Source organism: Delphinus delphis, chromosome 6 (genome assembly GCF_949987515.2).
Source record: "Delphinus delphis chromosome 6, mDelDel1.2, whole genome shotgun sequence".
Lineage (NCBI taxonomy): Eukaryota > Metazoa > Chordata > Mammalia > Artiodactyla > Delphinidae > Delphinus > Delphinus delphis.
The window spans coordinates 1,479,682-1,501,275 of NC_082688.1; the positions used below are offsets into that span (position 1 = coordinate 1,479,682).

A 21,594-nucleotide genomic window follows, 5' to 3' on the forward strand; every position below is an offset into this window, starting at 1 on the left:
CTATGACGCGGCTTCTTCCTGGAGGAGGAGGTCTCCTTGACCCCCGGGGGCAGCTTAGTCCCTGCTAAAGGGAACAGAGGACCACCAGTTCCTCCCGTCAGGAGAAACTTCCTGCGTCTAAGCTGCTGCTTCTGCTCGCTCGGAACGAGGGCTGGAGAGTCCAGCGGACCCTGGGAGGACACCCCCCCCAGAACCCCAACTGCTGGGGGAGCCTGAGGGTGTGGCGGGGAGGAAGGCCTTCAGTAAAGGGGCCAGGCCTCTGCCTGCGAGCACGACCCTGCGGCCGCAGCGCAGCAGCGCGGTGGGCGTGGGCTTTCACTCTCGCCACGGGGCACAGGGATTCTGCCCAGGGGTCGGGGGCGCTTTGTGAACGCAGGAGGCGGAGCTGTTTTTGAGCGGCCCCTCCCCTATCCAGGCTCTGGGGGCCGTGTGGGGGACACCCTGGTCATCGCTGATGATATCGCCCCACCCCCGAGGGGAGCGGAAGCCTTCCGCAGGCCCGCGTGCGTGCGTGGTGCGTGCGTGCTGCGTGCGTGCGTGGTGCGTGCGTGCGTGGTGCCTGCGTGGTGCGTGCGTGCGTGGTGCGTGGTGCGTGCATGCGTGGTGCGTGCGTGCGTGGCATGCGGGCGTGCGTGGTGTGCGTGCATGCGGCACAGCGAAGGAGCCCACGCCGCTGCCTGGAGGTCTCCCGGCGGGGGCCGCTTTCCTGTGTGGCCCCAGGTCAGCGCCCTGGGACACCAGCCGCTTGCAAACGTCCTAAAGAAACATACAGATGGGACCTGCTCCCTTTCAGCCTCGCCGAGCAAGGTGCCCAGTGGAGCGGGCGAGCCCAGGCAGGCCGGGGCTCCAGGCCAGGAGGACGGAGCAGAGCCGGATGGTTGGTCGCGGTGCTGCCGGCAGGGGGACCTGGCCGCAGAGGTACGTTGTCTGTCTGGGCCACCGGGTGTGGTTGAGGGCCCTGGAGCCGGAGGCTGGATCTGGGGTCCTGCTGGCTCAGTGCCTGCCTCACCCCGGCCCCAACTACAGAGGAGGCTCCGCGGGGGTGGAGGGGGCACCTCACGTTCCCGGCAGGGTCCGTCCGGGGCGACTCCCCCTCTTGCTGGCCGCTACACGTGGGGCTGTGTCTCGGTGACCAGAGCCCCGCCCTGCGCGCTGCCCAGACGGCAGCGTCTCCAGGTGTCCCCGGTTCCCCAGGACGGGTCCTCTAGAAGGAGCCTCAAGGACGGCTCTCCATTCTCCATGCCCGCCTGCAATTAGGGGGTCCTTTGCTGCAGACGTGCCTTTCTCTGGGGCCTGCTCTGGAAGGAGTGCCTTTAGGGCAATTCCTAAAATGCAGGAGTGTCCCTAACCATGTCAGCCCCTCCCTGAGGGCCACTCCGCAGGGCCCTCCTGTGGTAGTGAACTCACCAGTCTCCCAACACCCAGAGGCAGGGTGGGGCGAGGCGTCTGGTCTCCTCCAGCGCTCCTCCTCGGGCACCACGCTGAGCCCAGGGCCGGCAGATGGCAGAGGCCGCGTCCCCCTCACCGCACTGCCCTGCCAGGGCGGTCGAGCAGGTGGTAGGAAGCCCGCTGGAGTTGGACAGGTTGGGATGCTCTCCTGGCGCTCAGGCCTCTCCAGCCTCTATTTCTGTGGTCGAAGGGGTGCCCTGAGCTCGTGCCAGGGAGAGCGGGAAGCCGGCGCCCGCTTCCCCCGACCAGTCCCCACGAGCCGAAGCGTCGGGGCCAGAGCGCTCAGCCCCTCGTCCACCTGCTGGGGACGTGGCCCGGGCTGGCTCCTCTCTCCTGCACCCCAACTCCCAGGCTGACCCCACCCGGAACTGAACCTTGAGCCGGTCACCAGCCTGGGGCTGAGCCCACCCCTGCCCCTGCCCATCCCAGCCCCCAGCCCCTCACGTCGTCCCTACTCCAGCCCAGGCCGAGCCTGACCCCCGGCGCCCTGGGAGGACTGGGGTGGGGTGCTGCCTGGAGCCCCAGCAGGAGCTGAAGGCCTTGGCTGTCTGTCACTGAGTGACACGGGGTTATTATGCTGTCACAGGGCCGTGCGGAATTCTCACCCCTTGCTGAGAGGCAGCACGTTGGGAAGGCCCCAGGCTTTTGCCAGCCCAGGGCCCTGCAGCCCACTGTGCCCCCCCCCAGTTTCCATAACCGTCCTTAGGGTTTCCATCATGGGCCAGGGGACCAGCACAGACCGGCATCCGGAGCTGGGCAGGAGCCAGCTTGCCTTGAGTGAGGATGGGTGCCGGGCTGCAGACCACGGGGCTGCCCTGGGAAAGCACCCTCTGACCCCAGGGCAGGTGGTGATGGGGGTTCACTGGCTCCACCCTTGATTCCGCCGTGCTGCCGTGTCATCCTTGGTCATGGGGATGCCGCCCACCTGCCCGGGGGAAATGATCCAGCCCCGCCCCAAAGATCGAGAGAGGCGGTGCCCTCTCTCCCTTGGGGCCCCAGGGAGACCAGCCGTTGGGAAGGCCAGTGCCAAGTCCAGGTAGTGTTTGTGCCGACTTGGGTGCATGTGGAGCACACGGGCCGAGGCACTGCTGGGGAGCTGCCTTCTTCCTGGAGCGCAGCCAAGTTGGTGTGAGGAGTGAGGACTTGGGCCGGAAGGCCTCTGCCGCGTGCCTTCCCCAGAGCCTGTACATGAGGCTGGCGTAGTGCCCACCTCAGGGGGTGTGGTCGGGACCCGAGAGAGAACACTGCAGCACTGCCACCAACGGGGGGGTACTTTTTATCGGCACCTCCCACCTTTCTCAGTCTGAGGCAGGAAAATGGGGAGTAGGAGGGCGCTGGAGACAGTGGGCGTGCACGTGACGTGTTTTGCCCAGCACCACCACGTCTCCGCACCTGACAGGCTGCGTCTGCCTCTCTCTCCCAAGGGAAGACAGGCTCCCTCTGCCTGCAGCTGAGGGTGAAGTCATGGCTGCTGTGAGCTGGCCTGAGCCCTCCCAGCAGGCAGGCGCCCAGCGCGGATCTCCCCACGTGGCCTGGTCTGACTTCCCTGAGGAGCCCGGCCCCCGGCAGAAGGCCCGCAGCCTCCTGGTGTGGTTGACAGACGAGGAGGCCAAGGATGGGGACAGCTCGGTGTCGTCGGGCCGCCTCTCCGGCTCCTCGGGGGGCCATGAGTCATGCACGCCTCCCCACGGGACCTGGAAGGAGAGGACCCTCCGGGTGCTGGGGCCCCTGCAGCAGCCCAGGGAGAGCACTCCCCGGCTGGAGCAGCTGAGGGAGAAGATCCGGGCCCAGGCACGGTGGCAGGCGAGCTGCACCTCTCTGGGCACCTCGGCACCCGCCAGCGCCTCAGATCTCTACAAAGCCCGCACACCAGCCCCCCGGAGGAAGGCCCGAAAGCCGACACACCCCGCTCCGGCCCTGGCCTACCCAGGTCAGCGGCAGCTTCCCCTGGCGAGGGACAGGCAGGGGGCGGGGGGAGAGGGCTGAGGTTGGGCTGCTGCAGGCCGGGCGGGGCTGGGTACGTGGGTGGCCCCGCCTAGGCTGGTGGCCAACGGGGGAGGCCGGTACAGCATGGCCCGTGGCCCTGAGAGGGTCTCGGAGCCTGGGAAGCCGAGAGGAGGTAGAGTCCTCCCGGGGATGGGGGTGCATCGGAGCTGGGCTTAGGCAGAAGGAGGCATCGACTCATCCAGGAGGTGGAGATGGAGATGGGTGGGTGGGAGCCAGAGGGATGGTGGGGGGGAGGGCGGGTACAGGGGGCCGGAGGGCATGCGGGAGGCGTGGAAGGGACTGGTCCCCGGGGGGACTGTGCCCTCAGGCGTGGGCATCAAGGCCATGTTTAAAGGATTTTGAGCGGCTGCCCAACGGGGACCTTTCCCTGGACATCTCTTCACGGCCTCTCTGTCCTCACAATTCTCCTTCTTGTCTCCTTCGGGCTCAGGCATCCTGAGTGGGGCTGAAAGTGGAGTCGAAGACAAGGCAACACCTGGCCAGGGGCGTGAGGCCTCCAGGGTCTCCCAGCGGCAGGCCTCAGGTGAGTGGCTCTGCGGCCAGCCATCCTGGCATCCCCCCACCACTGCCCCCACTGGACACTCAGGCCCAGGTGTGGGTGGCACGGTTCTGGAGCCAGCACTCTCCAGACAGCTTCTCTCTCACTCTGTGCGATTGTCTCTATTAGCTTCCCACTCACAGAGGAGGACACTGAGGGTCAGAGGGGACCCCAGCCATGAAGGGGCCAAGCAGGGATTTGAAGCCAGCCCACCATTCTCTGGAGTCCGATTTCTAACCATCAGGGAAGGAATCCGAGCAGGCCCTGAAGGGCAGGCTGGGGTCAAAGGGCAGGGGGGCTGGGCAGGGGCATCTCCTCGCTGAGCTCTCCTGCACAGAATAGGTGAGGTCTTCCCTGCATGGTCACATGCCAGGCCTGAGGTCCTCCAGGCCCCATCAGCTCCTGGGCTCGTTGTTGCATCTTGCAGGCAAGAGGCGCTGCCTGCCTGTCCCGCAGACGGCCTTGCCCTGCCTGGGAGATGCTGAAGGGTCGGCAGTGGGTTGGCAGACGTCCAGATGGGGTAGGAAGGGTCCCGAGGCCCAGGGAACCTCTAGTCTTTGGCCGACTCGTTCACTCGACAGACAGGAGGGATGAGGATGGAGAGGAGGGATGAGGATGGAGGGGCGGGCCGGAGCTGCTCCCGGGGGAGCGTTAAGGAGCCTCGGCGTCCCCGGCAGCGGGGCGCTTGGAGGGTTTTTAGGCGGGGGGGCCGTGGAGGGTTTGGGCGTTGGCGGGCTCACTGTGTGTGCAGGGTGGGCCCTGGGGGGAGGAGCGGTCTCTACCGTCCAGCAGGATTCTGGAGACCCCGGGAAGCGGGGGAGAGGGCTCCGGAGCAGGGGTCAGGCTGTCCTGGAGGCCTGAGACTTTCAGGGTCTCCAGCCAGGGTTTTCCATGGGGCTGTTGGGGGAGAATGAGGGAGACCGTTACCTATTCCAGTGGCGCCGTGGTGACCAGGGTGGAACAAAGGCTGGTCGACACTCGAGTCGGGACCCTCTGGGTGGCAGCTACAGACTCGTTTCCGGTCTGTCCCAGCCAGATGTGCAAGCCAAGCACAGCCCCAGGTGGGGTGCGAGGGGCCGGCCCGAGTGCAGCCAAGGGGCAGGACCCTCTCCCTGAGCCCAGCTCTGGCCTAACTGGGCACCGGCAGCTCCCCCAGGAGCGGGGCGCCCGCCCATCCCCATTCCAGCTGTGACTCACGCGGAACGCCCCTGTCTCTCTCCTCGGGGACAGAGGGCCCCGATGACCTCAGCTCGTCCCGCAGGTCATTCTCCCCGTCCCCACATGCAGGGGCCCATCAGCCAAACTCAGGACCTGGCCATTGGTCACTCAGGGGCCTCAGTGCCCAGTGTCATCAGTCACCAGCTCGCCCCTGGAACCCTCTGGAAGCAGGGTATGGGGCAGGGACTGGCTCTTTTTTTTTATTATTGTGATAAACTACACATAACATAAACTTCACCATTTTAACCGTGTTTAAGTACAAAGTTTCTTTGTTTCTGCGGGTTTGACTCCTCTAGGGACTTCATATGAGCAAAATCCTATAGGGTTTGTCTTTTCGTGTGGGCCTCGTCTTGAGGCCCCTCCTGCCAGTGGGGTTGGGTGCTGAGGACGGAGGGACGGGCTGAGGCCGGGACCCAGCTGCACCGCGGAGGCCTGGAGAGTCCCTCGGGAGAGACTTTCCCCGTGCTCCCCAGGCCCCTGGGGACGCGATGGGCCAGGCCCAGCTCTCACACGGTCACTGGCTGGTTGGCTTCTGAGATGCAGCATCCACCCAGGGGGGGACAAAGACGAATGAGGCCAAACAGAGCAGGGCCGGGTGCCCACACTGGCCCTCGGGCAGCTGCTCCACTCCAGTCGGCCTCTCTGCCTTCTGTGGGACTTGGATCTCCTGTCCCCGCCTGTCCAACCGGGCGGATCCCACTGTGCGAAGGCCCCTCTGGGTCTAGCGCTCACTCCTCCTTTCCCTGAGGAGCCGATGTCCTGTCTGGCCGGCTGCCCTGCCACGGCTTCGTCTGTGGGCCTGTTCAGTCATTTATTCATTCAACAAACATGAGTGCCGTGGGCCGGCCCCAAGCTGGGTGCAGGGGATGGAGATGGGAGGCTATGGCTGTGCTCGGGGGCTCTCGGGACATGTGTCCAGTCGAGGCTGCGAGGGTGGGTGAGGTGAGCCCAGCCCGCGGGGGACTGCCCGGGGGGGGTGGGTTCCCATGCAAAGGGCCGTGAGGGGACAGTCAGGGGCCTCGCGAGCTGGCTGATCCCGTGTGTTGCATTGCGACTCAACCTTCTCTCCTTTCCTTCCGTCTGTCTCCTCTCTCTGAAGTTCCACGGGAGAAAACCAAAAGGATGAAAAGTAGGTCTTGCAAAAGAGAGAAGACCCCCAAGCTGTCTGCCCCTAGGAGAGCTGCCAAAGACACAGGTAGGGTTGGCCCATTCGGGGCCAGGCAGGGCGTGGGGACGGGAGGTTACCATCCAGGCTCAGGAGGTGGGCACATGGCTTGTTTCTGGAGCCAGGACGGCTGGTGCAGCGCTGGCTCCGCCTCGGAAAGGCGGGCGTGCAGTGGGGGACATGTGAGCTGGTGGCGGACAGATGTGCATGCTTTCTCGTGACTCGGTGTCACTGGCTGAGCTCTGGCCGTTTTGCTGCCGTCGGTGGTGGGAAGCATGGCTGTGGCCTGTCGCCTGGTTTGAGACTTAGACTCCAGGCAGTGAGGCCGGGGTGCCTGTTTCCCCTGGGGTGCCCCGTGGTGGGAAAGGCTGGGTGACGTCCGCTTCCCTTGGAGACGTGTCGGCCGTCTATGACCCAGGAGAGGTCTGTTCAGGGGTCTTGGTGGTGCTGGGCCACACTCACAGAGGAATTCCTAATTCAGCTGTCTTTCCCTGAGGGCTGGGTGGGGCGTTGGCGTCCAGCAAAGACCCACTGCCCAGCCTGGTAGGTTCGTGGAGCTCGTGGGGTGAATGCGCTGGATGTGGGTGTGTGGGGAACAGAGGGGGCGGCCTTCCTCCGGGCCTGCCTTCAGCATGTTCGGGGCCAGGGAGGAGTGGCCTCGCTCAGCGCCGGGCTCTGTCCGAGTGTGTCTTGGGCTCAAGCGACAGTAGCTCACGTGACCCTCACGGCTCTCCTCCAGGACAGGTGGGCTCGCTCCCACTGTGTAGATGAGGAAACTGAGGCCCAGACAGGGTCAACAGCCCTGCCCAGGACCACACAGGCGAGCCGGGGTTGGGCCCTGACAGCCCCAGGCCTGTGCTCCCTACCTGAGAGAGCCCAGCTGTGCGTACCTGGGCCCACGCCAGGGCACCTTCTCCAGGCCCACCCTCGGGGCCTGGGCTCTGGGACCACTGTACCGTGGGCTTCGGAGACGCCAGCCAGAGCCCCCTGGTTGGAGAAAGCCCTGGGAGGCTGAGGTCGGCTCTGTGGGGCCCCTGGTCTCGGAGTCAGCAGCACCGGGGGTCGAGCTGTTTCTGTGCATCTCTATGCCTCAGCTTCCCCAGGGTATGAGCTCACAGTCCTGGATGGGAGTGGGCCATGTGTGGTGTGCCCACGCCACCAGACACCGCCTCCTCTGCCCTTGGGCAGGCCGACGGTTCCAGCAGGAGGAGCACCTGTCCTCCTTCTCTGGCTGGAGGTGGGCCCTGAGTGAGGTGGGGATGTGTCGGGAAAACCTCCACCGGAACCAGAGTGAGGGATGCTGGGAGACATGGAGAAGGTTCCAGAAGGCCACTGCAAAAGCACAAAATACAACAGTTTTCTGCGTCGCGTTCCCCCCACCCCACCCTCCACCATTCCTCGGCATTTTGGTTTGTTTTAACGGCTCCCTTGAAAGATGACCTGCCTTCTGCCTGACCCTGGGTCAAAAGGGCGTGGGCCGCATTCGTCACCGTAACCGCCGTGTCACCCTGATGGACGTGGCCATTAGCTTCTGTCAGTTACGAAGTCACAGCTGGGCTAAGGAGAGATGAGTTTGGGTTCAGAGGTCAGAGCCACAGGACTTGGGAATTGGATGAATTAGAAATTTGCTGTAGTTAACAAAAAATTAAATCACAATAGTTATAAAATATTCATCCATCCGGGCCGCAGGAAAACGAAGCCCGATATTTAATTTCAGATCGTAGCACCTCACTTTGCATTTTTTATCGTAGATTAGGTCGGCCCTGGAACTTTGACAGGGCACTTGGGCACTTCATCCATTTCCACAGATTAGAAATCCTCTCGTAAAAAAATTAATTGCCGTTAAACTGCTCCGTGGAAGAAAAAAATGTGCCCATCAGGACCCATTTATTGACCTGGACCCCTCTGGCGGGCTAATGGGGAAGCCAGTGATGGAGGGGCCTGGGGACGGGGGTGCCGAGAGGGGCCTGGCCAGCAGGTGGCCCCCTCCCTACCTGGTGTGGTCCCTGCCTAGGGCCCCGACCAAGGGAGTGAGGCCATTTTTTTTTCGTTAACATCTTTATTGGGGTATAGTTGCTTTACAATGGTGTGTTAGTTTCTGCTTTATAACAAAGTGAATCAGTTATACACATACACATGTTCCCACATCTCTTCCCTCCTGCATCTCCCTCCCTCCCACCCTCCCTATCCCACCCCTCCAGGCGGTCACAAAGCACCGAGGAGTGAGGCCATTTTTATGCAGGACGCAGGACCCTCTCTGGGGAGCCCAACCCTCCAGGTCCCACTCATAGGTCGCATGTGGCAGGTGGGCAGTGCAGACTCAGTCCTGATCGGCAGATCCTGACCTTTCTGGGCAACTCCTGTAGTGAGCGTGACTGCTTCGCTTTTGCATCGTGGTGGCCTTGTGGGGAGACGCTTACAGATGGCGAAACTGAGGCACGGGGGAGTTGTCACTTGCCCGAGGCCAGTGGCTACGCAGGAGGAGCTGGGATTTAAACCCAGGTCTGGGACTCCTGAGACCTCACTCTTACCTTCCGGTGTCACCAGGGGCCTGGGGCGGAGGGCGTGCTCTCAGGGAGGGGCAAACGAGGGTGCCTTACAGCAGAGACCACCCACCTATCACACCCTGCCCCCTAGACACAGCACGTTCCCCAGCCCAGACCAGGAGGGACTTCAGCCATAGGCCTGAAGACAGAGCTCCTGCAAGGGGAAGGGTGGTACAGAGCCACGCCCCGAGGCCACGCCTCAGGAAGTACCCCCCAGGCCATGACCACGCCCCCATAAGCCACGCCCCTGGAACAGCTCTGCGGGACACACCCTTCCCTGGGCTAGCTCCCCCTACCCCGGAGATGCAGGCTGTGTAAGCGTGTGAGCTTACACATGTGTGTTTGTGAGCTCGAGGCCGGCGCTGCCTCTGCCGGGGCCCTTGTGGATGGGTTTGTTACGATGGTGGGGCTGCTATTGGCATTTGGTGAGCGTAACGTGGGATTATGAAGTGAAGCATGATGAATGATGTTTCTTATGTGACGGCATTTATTAAAGAAAGCTGGTTTGTGTGTGGGATGGGGTGACTGTTTCCACGCTCTCCGGCACCCCTTGTCCTGCTAACCTGACTGTCTTCCTTGAGTCCCCTCCCCTATCCCCGCTGAGTCTCACCAGTTTAAAAACAAATTAATTTCTTCTGGCTCAGAGCAAATGATCGGCCATAACATTGCCTTCCCCCTCGCCCTGTGTGAGCCCGGCTTGTGCTGGCGACTAGTGTTACTGCTGGCCAGCCTTTACTGAGCGTGTGTGGTGTTCCTGGGCCTGTGTTGGATGTTTTACAGACAAATCTGAAGGGAGCACGTTTTATTACCCCCAAGGGTCAGAGAAATCAGGTCACGTTTCAAGGTCATCCTGGGACTCAGCCCTGCCAGGATGCTGGCTAATGGCTGGGGGTGTGGCGCTATCCCCAGAGGGGCCTGGACACGAGGGTTTTCGCCCCATCCCCTCCGGGAGCGTGTGAATTGGTCTCCTGGGTCTGCGTGGAGTCGCCAGCCTCCCTGTCTGGGCCAGCATCGGAGGGCCCTGGGCGCCTGGCTGTGTGCGTTTTCTCTTTAAGATTCTGAGTTGGTTGGTGTATACGCTTGGAGAAAAGGACAAGCTCTGGTGAGGGTGCTGCTTGGGCCCCCTCCTTCCCTCCCTAGGCTTCCGCCTCGGCTCTGCTCCGCTCGGGGTGGCATCTGGAGTGTGGGCCTGAGGGAGAGACGCCCAGGAAGCAGTGGCATTGGGGTGCGGGCCCGGCACCTCTCTCCCAGCGACCCGTCAGACGCCCTCCAAACCCCCCACCAGACGGGGACTTTGGGGAGTCGCTCCGTTCAAAAGCCCAGGAAGAGGATTTCTGTCCCCGAGAGGCACCCTTTCGGCTCCCAGAAGGCAGGGCGCGGCCACCAGGCTTTCCTGACTCAGGGACTGCAGGACGGGAACCACAGCAGCTCCCGGGAGACGTGTCACCTCCCCCCGCGCCCCCCCCCCTTAGTTTTCACCACATTCAGAGGGGGTGGCTCTGCGCCAGGTGCCCAGGCTCAGCCTCGAGTCACCCGACGTGGCACCTGCCCCCAGAGGGCTCTGTGAGTGGGTGATGGGTGCAGAACCAACGGGGCCTCAGGGAGAGGGGAGGGTCCGGCTCTGCTCCTCCTGAAGCCCTGCAGCTCTGGCCACCCCTGCGACTACCTGTCTTTGCAGGACACGGCAAGAAGTTGGGAGCTGGTGAGAGTTCCCCTGTCTGCCCCCGGCTGCCTAGATCAACCTCTGCCTGCAGCGCCCCGCAGGTGTCCACCAATGCTCCCCACCTGGCTTCCTGCCATCAGCCCGTGAACATCCAGGCTGCTATGGCCGTCCTTCGAGACCTCCACCAGCAAATCCAGGCCAGCCTGGAGCTGGCCCAGGGCCACCACCCAAGGCGAGGGCTGGAGCCGCGGGACCTGGCGGGGAGGAGGTGGCAGAGCCCCTGGAAGCCCCCAGACTTGCGGGGCTCCTGGAGGAGCCCTCGGGCCGTGACGGAGGGGGTGCCTGCGTCCAAGAGGGCTGGGAGCCTGCCCATGGCGCCGAGCTGGAGCGCCTCGGCCGGGTGGGAGTCCTATCCGCAGAGGACCTGGGCGGCCCAAGGACGAGATCCCTCCTTCCGGGGACCCGGGAGCCCCACGGAGAGGCTGAACTCCTTCCCTCAGCGGCCCTGGAGCGCCTTGGCCAGGCGGACCTCCTGTCCACCAAAGACCTGGGCGGCCCAAGGATGGGACCGCTCCCTCTGGAGGCCCGGGAGCACCCCTGAAAGATGGGGCCCCTTCCTGCAGCAGCCCCGGAGCACCTCGTCCGGGCAGGCTTGGGGTCTGCAGAGGGCCTGGACCTCTTGTGAAGACCGGGAGGGCCCCGCCCGAAGGCCCTGGAGCCCCGCCTTCACGCAGGGGCCCGACCCCCGGTGCCAGGGCAGGGGTCCACTGCTAACCCCCGCGGGGGCGAAGCTCACCTGGCCAAGGCCCAGCCAGGGTGCCCTTTGGAACATGCCTGGGAAGGAGAATGAGGTGCGGCCCCCGCCGCCCTGCCCGAAGCCCCGGGGGCCCCTCCACAGCTCCGAGTCCCTGCGGGAGTTCACCCAGCAGAAGGTGGAGCCCTGGTGGCAGCAGGCCCTGAAGGAAAAGGCCTCCGCCACGCAAGCGCTGGAGCTCAGAAACCAGAGGCTGCAGGGCGTCTACAGGAAGCAGAGGGAGGCCGTCCCCGTGGTCTCCCAGACGACGCCCGGCATCGTGACCTTCGTCCCGCATTCTGCACAGTCCGGGGTATGCACCAGCTCAGCCACCGAGGTCCCCCGGGGTCCCCTGGCTGTGGCAGGGCTCTGCAGGGACCCCACTGCCTCTGTCTCTGTCCCCAAAGAGGGGACCCCCGAGGGACCCAGCCTGAGACCCTTGTGGAGGCCGGGGCCAGCTCTGAGGCTGAGACAGGGCCTGGGGTCTTCTGGTCCAGCCTGGGCTCTGATGACGTCCTTCTCCTCTGCTTTAGGGCCTGGAAGCCACCGGGGGCCCAGGAGCACCTGTGCCGCAGTGGAGCAGGGTGACTTCCGGCATGGTGCTGGGGGACCAGGACGCCCCGGGCAGGTGGGTGTGCAGGGGCTGGGACTGCATTTCCCGGGGGGCTCTCCCGGGCGGGGGGCCGCTCCCTCCGTCCGGAGCTGCACGGAGCCTGTGATCAGGGCTGCGTTAGTTTTCGCTGAGGTGAGCTTCCCGTCACGTTAGGTTAACGTTTATAAAGAAAACTATTCAGTGGCATTTGGCACGTTCACCATATTGTGTAGCCACCACTTCCATCTATTCCCCAAAAACATTTCATCACCCTGAAAGGAAACCCGTCCCCATTAGCAGTCACTCCCCGGTCTGCCGTCCATCTGTGTGTATGCATTCACCTGTTCTGATGTCTCGTGTCAGTGGAATCATATAGCATGGGGCCATTGTGCCAGGCTTCTTTCCCTGAGCGAGTTTTCTAGGTTCGTCCACGTTGCGGCCTGTGCAGGACTTCCTTCCTTGTCATGGCCGAGTCATACTCCACTGCACGATCTCCCACGTGTTGCCTACCAGGGGCAGCTGATGGACTTGTGTGCCGTTCCCCCTTTTGGCTGCTGTGAGTGGAATGTCTGAGCGCCTGTTCTCGGCTCTCTGGTGCACGCGCCCAGGAGTGGCGTTGCCGGGTTGTGTGGGCTCCGTATTTAACTGGTGGAGGAACTGCCAGGCTGTTTCTGGCAGTGGCCGCGCCGTTTTGCATTCCTGCAGCAGAGCACGGGAAATCCAGTTTCTCCCTGTCTTCACCAACACTTATTTTCTGGGTTTGTTTTCTGTTCCCTTGCATTCGTTTTTGCTCTGTTTTCACTGCCATGTGTTTTCATTTTTCTGGGGCAACTGTCCAGGAGGCCACTCCCCGAGCAGCATCTTGAAGTGCAGGGTGGGAGACCTTCCCCCACTTTGCTGGGGGAGTTGAGTGTCCAGGCTCCCTAGAGGCTGGCCTTCCCAGCTCTTGCCCTCGCGGCGAAGGGCTCCGGGGAGTGCCCCGTGGGCTCCAGGCCAGTGCCAGCCACTTCCTGGCCACCTGCCCAATAAAGGAGGGGGAACTCACAGCCAGGCTCCTAGGGTATCATCCGCCCATGGCTAGGGGGAGGAGCTGGCCCAGAGGCTAAAGACAGGGGTCCCCACAAGATGCCGCCCACCGGGAGCTTCCTGCCCTGGGCTCGCTCTGAGCCTGGCTCCTGCATGGGTCTTTGGCAGCCAGAGTTCTGGGAGGGGGCTTTGGGCTGAACCCTTTGGAGCTCAGCGCCCACCCCTCTTTGCAGCCCCTCGACCCCCCACCCGTCCACCTCGGTGGGATGGACACCCTCCCCTGGCCCCTGGCTCCTGGAAATTGCCCTCTCTGGATCCTTTTTGTTTCATTTGTCTTTAAAGTGCGCACTCCTCCCCAAGATTCCAGGTCCACAGGGCTGCCCAGGGGTGTGCGTTGTTTTTTAACTTTTTAAAGTTGACATCTGATCATATCCAGACAAGGGCGCAGGTCCTAGGTGTGCAGTTCAGTGAATGCTCGCACGCTGAGCACGTGTGTAACCTGCACTGGGGCTGAGAAACCGCTCACACCCGAGGGCAGCCCCCCGCCGTGGGAAATGCTGGCAGGGGCTCCTGCCTGTCGGGCTCCTTCTGCTGGGCACGATGCTGGAGGGGGGGCTATCTCTGTGGTGGAGGAGGCTGCAGGTCCTTCATCGTGCTTCACTCTGTCCTTTTTTTTTTTTCCACTTAAAAAAATTGTGGTAAAATACACATGACAAAATTGTAAAATTTTGTTAAGATCATAGAATCTTACGCAGTTTTAAGGGCACAGTTCAGGGGCGCTACGCACATTCACACTGCTGTGCAAACATCACTACTGTCGTCCCCAGGACTTTCTCATCTTCAGTTTCACAAACTGAAACTCTGTCCCTGTGAAACACTCGCTCCCCATCCCCCACCGCCCAGCCCGGGGCCCCACCGTCCTACTTTCTGTCTCTATGAATCTGATTCCTTCTGGGACCCTTTTGTGACTGGCCTGTTTCACTCAGCATGACATTCTCAAGGTTCATCCATGTTGTAGCCTATTTGAGAGTTTCTTTCCTTCTTAAGGCTGAATGCTATTCCGTTGTATGGATGGATCCCACCTTGTTTATTCATTCGTCTGTTCATGGACACTTGGGTTGCTTCTGCCTTTTGGTTGTGAATGGTGTTGCTGTGAACATAGGTATGCAAACATCTCTTCAAGCCCCTGCTTCCAATTCTGTGCGATATGTACCCAGCATTAGAATTGCTGGGTCATATGAGAATTCTGTGTTTACTTTTTGAGGAACCTCCATACGGTTTTCCATTTTATATTCCACCAACTGCGCACGAGGGTTCCAACTTCTCCACGTACCTGTCAACACTTGTTCTTGTCTTTTTCTTTAGTAGTGCCCATCCTAAAGGGTGTAAGGTGGTATCTCATCATGGCTTTTTAAAACTTTATTTATTTGGCTGCACTGGGTCTTAGTTGTGGCATGCGGGATCTTTAGTTGCGGCATGCGGGATCTAGTTCCCCAACCAGGGATCAGACTCGGGCCCCCTGCATTGGGAGCACGGAGTCTTACCCACTGGACCACCAGGGAAGTCCCTCACTGTGGCTTTCATTTGCATTTCCCTAATTATTAGTGATGTTTAGCATCTTTTCACATGCTTCTTGGCCATTTGTATGTCTTCTTTGGAGAAACGTCTATTCAAGTCTTTGCCTGTTTTTTCATTAGGTTATTTGGGTTTTTGTTGTCGTTGAGTTGTAGGAGATATACTCAGGGGAGTAATCTCTGATCAGATCTGGGTTTGTAAATGTTTTCTCTCATTCTGTAGGTTGTCTTTTCATTCTGTTGATTGGGTCTTTTGATGCATGTAAGTTCTTAATTTTGAAGTAGCCCGGTTTATCTATTTTTTTCTTTTTCTTGTTGCCAGTGCTCTTGGTGCCGTATCCAAGAAATCATTGCCAGCCATCCTCCTCCTTTCTAACAGCCACGTGTGGTCTGCCCTATGGATGCCCCATAATCGCCCCCTGGGCATAAGTTGACGCAGTGAATAGACTCTGGGCCTGGCACAGAAGCTGCAGCTATGCGCATCCCTGCACATGCGTGTTTCCCACGCGCCTGGAGAGGGTGCCCTAGGGCTGACCGTCTTCCCCTCTCTCCCTGCAGCTTCTGCCTGTGTTTGAACAGAGCCTTGAACCCGGCCGAAACTCTGGAGGTGGGAGGCCCCCGAGATGGCTGGGAGGGCGCCCCCCTGCTGACGTCGGCCAGTTCTTCCCTGGGCCCCCTGCAACTCCAGGACCTGACCAGCCACTGCTCAAGCCCGGGGCTGTGCATCTGCCTGGACCCCGAGGAGTCCGAACGCCTGGGCGCGCCAGGCCCCCTGCACTTCCGGTACAAGCAGGCTCGGCTGCAGGCCCTGGAGACCATGGCCAACGTCCTGAAGCAGCGAATCGACGTCCTGACCGACAGGCTGAGCAGGTCCGAGGCGACGGACGCAGCGGGGGGGCCCGTCCCAGGCCCGCCGCCCTCGAGCTCCAGCACGCCAGCCTGCCCCAGAGCCCTGGTGCCCAGCGTGGGCGGAGGGGCACCCTGGGACTGGGCGGGCATGCGGGCCAGGCCGCTTCTCTCTACCACCTGCTTCCCGGACACTGAGACGCTGCCCTGGAGCCCTGGCTGGGAACGGCTGCAGAGCGTCAGCCCGAGGGGCCACCAGGCCAGCAAGCCCCAAGGTAGGGCCGGCCCCGGGGCCGCAGATGACCACTTGCCCCGTCGGTGGCCAGGGGGACACCACTTTCTCCCTGCCTCTGGGTTTCTTCTCCTGAAAGGGGCGGGGGTACATTGACAAGACCACAGCAATTGTCCCTCTGCAGCTGTTGTCACCATCTTGCCTCTGGCTGGGGGAGGGGTGGGGCCTGGTCCTGAGCCTGACGTGCCCACCACCTCTCTGCCTCCTGCAGAGGGGCAAGAAAGCAGGACCAGGGTCCCTCCTGCCAGGGGGGTGGGGGCCCCGTCCTCACTCCCCACCGACCAGCTTACCGGCACCCGTCTCTCCAAAGGTTTCATGGAGGATGGGCGCTCGGAGCGGGACAAGAGGCAGGCGAGAACCCTGGCTTCCTTGCAGACCCTCAGCCCCTTCGCAGGGAGGTAAGCCTGGGCGCCACTCCTGAGCAGCCTTGTGCCCCCAGGGTGGGTGCCCCCAGGGTGGGTGCCCCCAGGGTGGGTGCCGCCGGCCCGTGGCAGAGCCCGTACAGGTCCAGTGACATGGCTTCTGACCCGCCCGGGGAGAGGTGCTGGCCTCGGACGCCTCTGGTGGGGCTGTGCACAGTGGGCCATGCGGAAACACTCGGCCAGGCGTCCTGTGTGGCTGGCAGGCTGGTTGTGTCTGGGGGACACGGAGACAGGCAGCCCTCCATCCGGTCGGTGGCCCATGTCGAGTTCTCAGGACCACCCGTCCACAGCCCCTTGCACCTTCTCGTGGCTTCCGTCTCCAGCACTGGCCTCCTCTGGGGTCACTTCACACAGGTCCCTTTGCACAGGCCCAATTACAGACAGATGACCGGCCCGGGGCAGGGGCACTTGCGGCCAGCCCCACCTGGGCCTGCAATGTGGCCTCAGTAGCTACCACCCAGGGCCAGCCACTCTCCTGGGGACCTTCTGCTGTTCCAGGCCTCAGCCCAGGCTCCCAGAGTCTCGGCCGGCCTCCCCCTGAGGTCCAGCTACTGTCACTCCCTGTTCTCTCTGTCCTCCGGCTCATTTCCCCCCAGCAGCCAGTGACCCTGCTCTGTACCCCCAGCCCCTCCAGGAGGGGGCGTCCTCCAGCCCGGGGCAGGTTTTGTCCACAAAGGCTCCAAAGGTTGGGCTGCGCAGGGGAGCTGCCTTCTTGTCACCTGGCCTTCCCTGAGCAGCTGTGGCCCCCAGTCTTCCCAGGATTCGGGGACAGGCTTGTCTCCTTCTGCAAGGACACACCCCTCTCCCGCCCCCAAGAACTGTTCCTTCTGCCACATCGCCTGCCTGTCTGCCCAGGGGTTCCTGCAGGCGCGGGTCCCCAGCCCCGCCCACCTCCTTCCTTGGCACCTGCACCAGGAGGTTGTCAGACACCCCTGGCCCCCTCCCCTCTCCGTCCTGGGGCTGAAGCGCCGGGGGGCAGCCGTCCCTGCCTGGCCCCCACGCAGGCCCTCCCTGCTTGCCTGCTCACCTTGTGCGTCCTCCGGGACTCCAGGCTCGACAGCTCAGAACCGGGGCGGGGGAGGGGGGTCCAGAGGGGGACAGGCCAGTGGATGGTCTCCGGGGGGCTGGCCTTGGCTCGTTGCCAGTATCGGCCAGAGCCCGATGCCGGGGGCTTCTCACCGCCCCCTTCACCCGGTCTGTCCCGGGCTTGCTGCCCTCGTATGTGCGGCTGCCCTAGGGCCTCCGGGGGTCAGTGCAGATCCCAGGTCTGTGCTTAAAGCTGGTGGCCTTGAGCATATTCACGGCCCCCCCAGCCTCAGAGCCCCCACTTGGAGATGGGAGGTGGCCCTGAATCCACCCTGATTCCCCCAGCCCTGCCTCACCCTCCCTCCCGTCCCCCAGCCCCTCCCCTGCCCAGCCTCAGCGCAGTTACTGAAACTGAATTGTTGACACCAGTAGGGGTCAGCATCGGGCTGGACTTCACGTCCTCTGCACCTACCCCCCCATCCTGCTCCCCGTCTAGAGCTTGAGAAGGGGAGACGGGTGGGAGAATTCTCCAGAGGTTACTTTCGGTGCCCTAGGCTCTAAGGTGGACAGCCTACAGCTGTGTGTCTCGCTGCTGGACAGCCAGCAAGGTCCCTGGGGCTCAGGCCCAGAAGGTGTCAAAGCCGAGGGGTGTTTGGGACCTTCCCACAGGGGCACTGTGTCTCCCTCCCCACCGCAGCCTGACCAGGCCGGGAGAGACAGGAGGGGGTGGAAGTCGTTCAGAGCCGTGCCCTGGGCGTCCCAGCACCCTTGGAGCCAGGGATCAGGGCCCAGGGGCTGGCTGGGCCTCTCAGGCCTCCGGAAGGCACCTGGCCCGGCCCAGTCTTCTAAACTAGCAGTCTCCACTCACTGCTTCACGGGGCTGCTTTGCTGCCGTGCCTCTGGTCACCTCCCTCGCTGCCCGAGTGAGTCCAAGGATGCAGGTCACAGCTCTCCTCTCCAGGGCCTGGCCCGTCCTGCCACCTCTCAGGCCAGTTCCTGAGTCGGGGTGGGTCTCCTCCACCGAGTCCTTTCCCTGCTGGGGCCACAGTGCTCAGTGGCCGGGTGGGGGCCAAGCTTGTTAACCAGCATCATGCGGTGAGGACACCAGGGTTTCCCACCCCCCATGGGGCTTGGGCCCCTGAGGCCCAGTCCACCCCAGCGTCTCTGGAAGGAAGGACAGAGGAGTGTGTGCCCCAGCTGTGTGCCTGCCGTCACCCCGCAGGCCTCCCTGCACCTCATGCAGTGCTTGCAGCAACCCTGAGGGATGTGTGCTCATCCCCATTTTACAGATGGGGAAGCTGAGGCTGGCAGAGGAGAATTGACCTTGCCCAGGATCACGTAGCCTGGGGGAGGACAAGCCAAGTTTCAGACCCAGGGCATGGACTCCAGAGCCCGCAGTTTTTCTGCTACACCCGTTCCCTGGCCAGTGGTTCTCAAACTGTTCCCTGGGGACTCGTTAGAAATGCAGAGTGCCCGGCCCATCCCAGCCCGCCTGAATCTGCTATGCTGGGGGTGGGCCCAGTGATCAGGCGATTCTGATGCTCACTGAAGTTTGAGAATCACTGCCCTAGAGAATCTAGACCAGTGGTCAGCAAGCCACAGCCCTCTAGACCCGCCGCCGGTCTTTGTAAATAAAGTTTTATTGGCACACAGCCGTGCTCATCATTTACATAATGAGTGTGGCTGCTTTCCTGCTACAAAGGCAGAGCTGAGTGGTTTCCACGGAGACAAAGACCGTGTGGCCTGCGTCTGTTCCTCTGTGGGAAATGTTCGCCGTCCCTGCTCTAGACAATTGAGGGAGAATGGCTTGTGGACCGATGACATTCCCTTTAAGTAGCCTTGGAGGACGCAGCTCCTTCCTGCCCTTTGTTGATCCCAGGTGGGGGTTGTAGCATCCTAAGTTCTGGGTTGGGAAGGAGGGAGCTAAGAGTCCCCCTGTCTCCATGACTACGCATTCCTGGAGCAGCCCCTGCTGCCCCTGCCTCTAGGAACCCACCCCTGACCATCGGAGCCCGCGGTCAGCGCTCCTGCCCCAGCATCCCTGGGGTCATTCTAGGATCAGCCCCTGGGCCCATCCCTCACCTCCTCAGCATCTCTCGTCTGGGCCGCAGGGCCGCTCCCTCTTCCTGGAACAGTCTTTTCACGCCATCTCGCCGGCAGGCCTGCGAGCTGTAGGGTAGGGGCGGGGTGGTGGGTCACCTGGGAAGAACAGCAGGTGCTCAGCGAACACCTGTGGGGCTGGAGGAGGGCCCACCTCCATGGTCTGCAGGTGTGGCCGGTGTCTTCAGTCACCCAAGGGCATCCTGGGTCACTCGCTGCAGGAGGGACAGCCACGTGTGCCGATGAGGCGTGAAGTGAGGCGGGCTGTCGGCGCAGCTCGTCCGAGCCCGTCACACACACCTGGGCTGCACAGTCATCTGTGCCCCAAGCCCCTAATCCGGGCAGCTGCAGCCCACCTGTGCCCGGCGGCTCTCCCACCCCACCTGGACTGCTGCCCTCTCGGGGGGGGCCCAAGGCCACGCCTTCCTCCTTCTCCTGTGGCGGATGTGCTGGGCAGCCCCGGGTGAGGCTGAGCTCGCCCTGATGGAGGGCAGGTCTCTGAGTCTAACTGGACCAGTTTGACCCCGGCCTCCTTGGTCATCCGGCCAGCTCAGGCCCCTCTGTGGACAGGGCAGCAGTGCCGGCACGAGAAGATGGTCCTGAGGCTTAGAGCTAAGATGTGGGCCCTGCTCCACTCTGGGCCTGATGGACAGTCCTCCTTAGCAGATGGCCGAGGGGACAGAGGCAGAGGACATGCCCCATGCCCGTCACTGCCAGAGCAGACCCAGGGCAGGTGAGGGCTTCCGGGCGAAGGGCGCTCTGGTGCTGGCCCCAGCGCCGATGGCGACCGTGGACGCCGAGCGCTCCTGCTGGGCGCTGGTCCCCCTGGGTCCGAGTGCAGAGCCCTGAGTCGCCGCTCACAGACCAGGCCCCGCCTGCTCGCCACTGCCCTCCTGGCCCTCTGGTCCTTTGGCCCTTGGGTCTCCCTGGCCACTGGGTCTGCAGGAGAGCCCAGATTACCACCCCTCCCCGCCCAGCCCTCAGCTGTCTCCTGCCTCGAGGATGTTCGCTGCTCACACAGGTGTTTGTGTGTCCCCAGCTCACTCGGGGCGCCAGACCCCCGCTGCGGCTCCCTGCGGCTGGAAGAGGTGCGGTCGGCCAGAGGGGCGGGCTTGGTCACGCCCTTGACCCTCCGGAGCTGCGGTAAGGGCGAGCCCGTGGACAGGCCCTGGGCCGGCTGGTCGGGTGGCCAGGGAGATCCGCTGGGGACCCGCTCCACGGCCTGATGCTCGGCCAGGTTCTGCGGGTGTAGAAAGATGCTTTTCTACGTGGAGAGCGTCCACGCGTCAGTATTAAAGTTTTCTGGAGGCTCTCAGGGCCCAGCCTCTTGCTGTGTTCTCTCGCCATCCATGCTTCTGTTGTGAGTTTGCTCCCCCGAGAGTCAACGGCTTGTCTCATCAACGGCTCTGCTCCCGGGGCCCAGCCTTCTGCCTTCTCCTTTGAGCCGAAGGGTTATAGCAGAGGAGGCTTGCCCAGGGCCCCAGGGCTGGTGCATAGCCAGGGCCGGGGCAGGGGCTGCTCCCGCCTGGAGCCCTCCTGGGTTCAGGCCTTCTTCGTGGCAGCAGGCCGGGCCTAAGCCCCAGCGTGTGCGGAGCGGGGCGTGGGCTGGACTGTGGGACGCTGTGTCCAGTGGGGGCTCAGGGAGGGGCAGCTGGAGGTCCCTGGCACGGTGCTGGGGACCGAGCACCTGCTCTGAAAGGCCTGGGATGTGACTTGCCGTTTAAGCCTCATTTTCCAGTTGGTTTTTTTCAAGAGTTTTAAGAGCGGGAATAAAAACATGCTCACGTCTGCCTGTAGGAGAATCGGGCACTGCAGGTGCCTTCGGAACAAACCCCCAACCCCTGCTCCGCTCAGGAGCGGCCCCAGATAAAACCTGCACCTCCTCACAGGGCCGGCTGGAGTCGCCCATCTCACAGGGCGGGCAGTGAGGCGTGTGGGGTCAGTGGCCTGCGAAAGGCCCGGGGGCAGTTAGAAGCCCCGGGTTTCCCCCTGGTGTCTGGGTGAGGGGAAGGGAGGGAGGAATTTCAGCCCTGGGCTCTGGCGTCCCGCAGACCTGGGGTTGCAGCACGGGATGTGGCAGACCCCTCGTGGACGAGCAGCTTCCCCAGGGGCTGCCCGGCAGCGGCCTCCCTGACAGACGCCTGCCCCTCCCTGGAAGACAGAGGGCCCTCAGGCCAGGCAGGGGGGGGCTGGGGCCAAAGCCCTCAAGGGGCTGCCAGAACCCTCCTGCAGACCAGGCTTCCTCAAGCCCACCGGGGTGGGGCAGATGTGTGCTGTTGGACACGTGCACGTGCATGTGTGTACGCGTGTGTGTGTGTGTGTGTGTGTGTGTGTGTG

General features: G+C 62.8%; 1 protein-coding gene across 1 annotated transcript; it reads left to right on the forward strand.

Annotated features, from left to right (window-relative positions):
- The first annotated feature begins 772 nt into the window (after positions 1-772).
- CCDC187 (coiled-coil domain containing 187) lies at positions 773-20,483 on the forward strand. Its single transcript, XM_060013248.1, has 9 exons — positions 773-918; positions 2,874-3,379; positions 3,887-3,979; positions 6,312-6,407; positions 10,602-11,692; positions 11,913-12,007; positions 15,130-15,692; positions 16,020-16,107; positions 20,297-20,483. The coding sequence occupies exons 1-9, from the start codon at positions 773-775 to the stop codon at positions 20,481-20,483; spliced, it is 2,865 nt and encodes a 954-aa protein (XP_059869231.1).
- Positions 20,484-21,594: the final 1,111 nt, after the last annotated feature.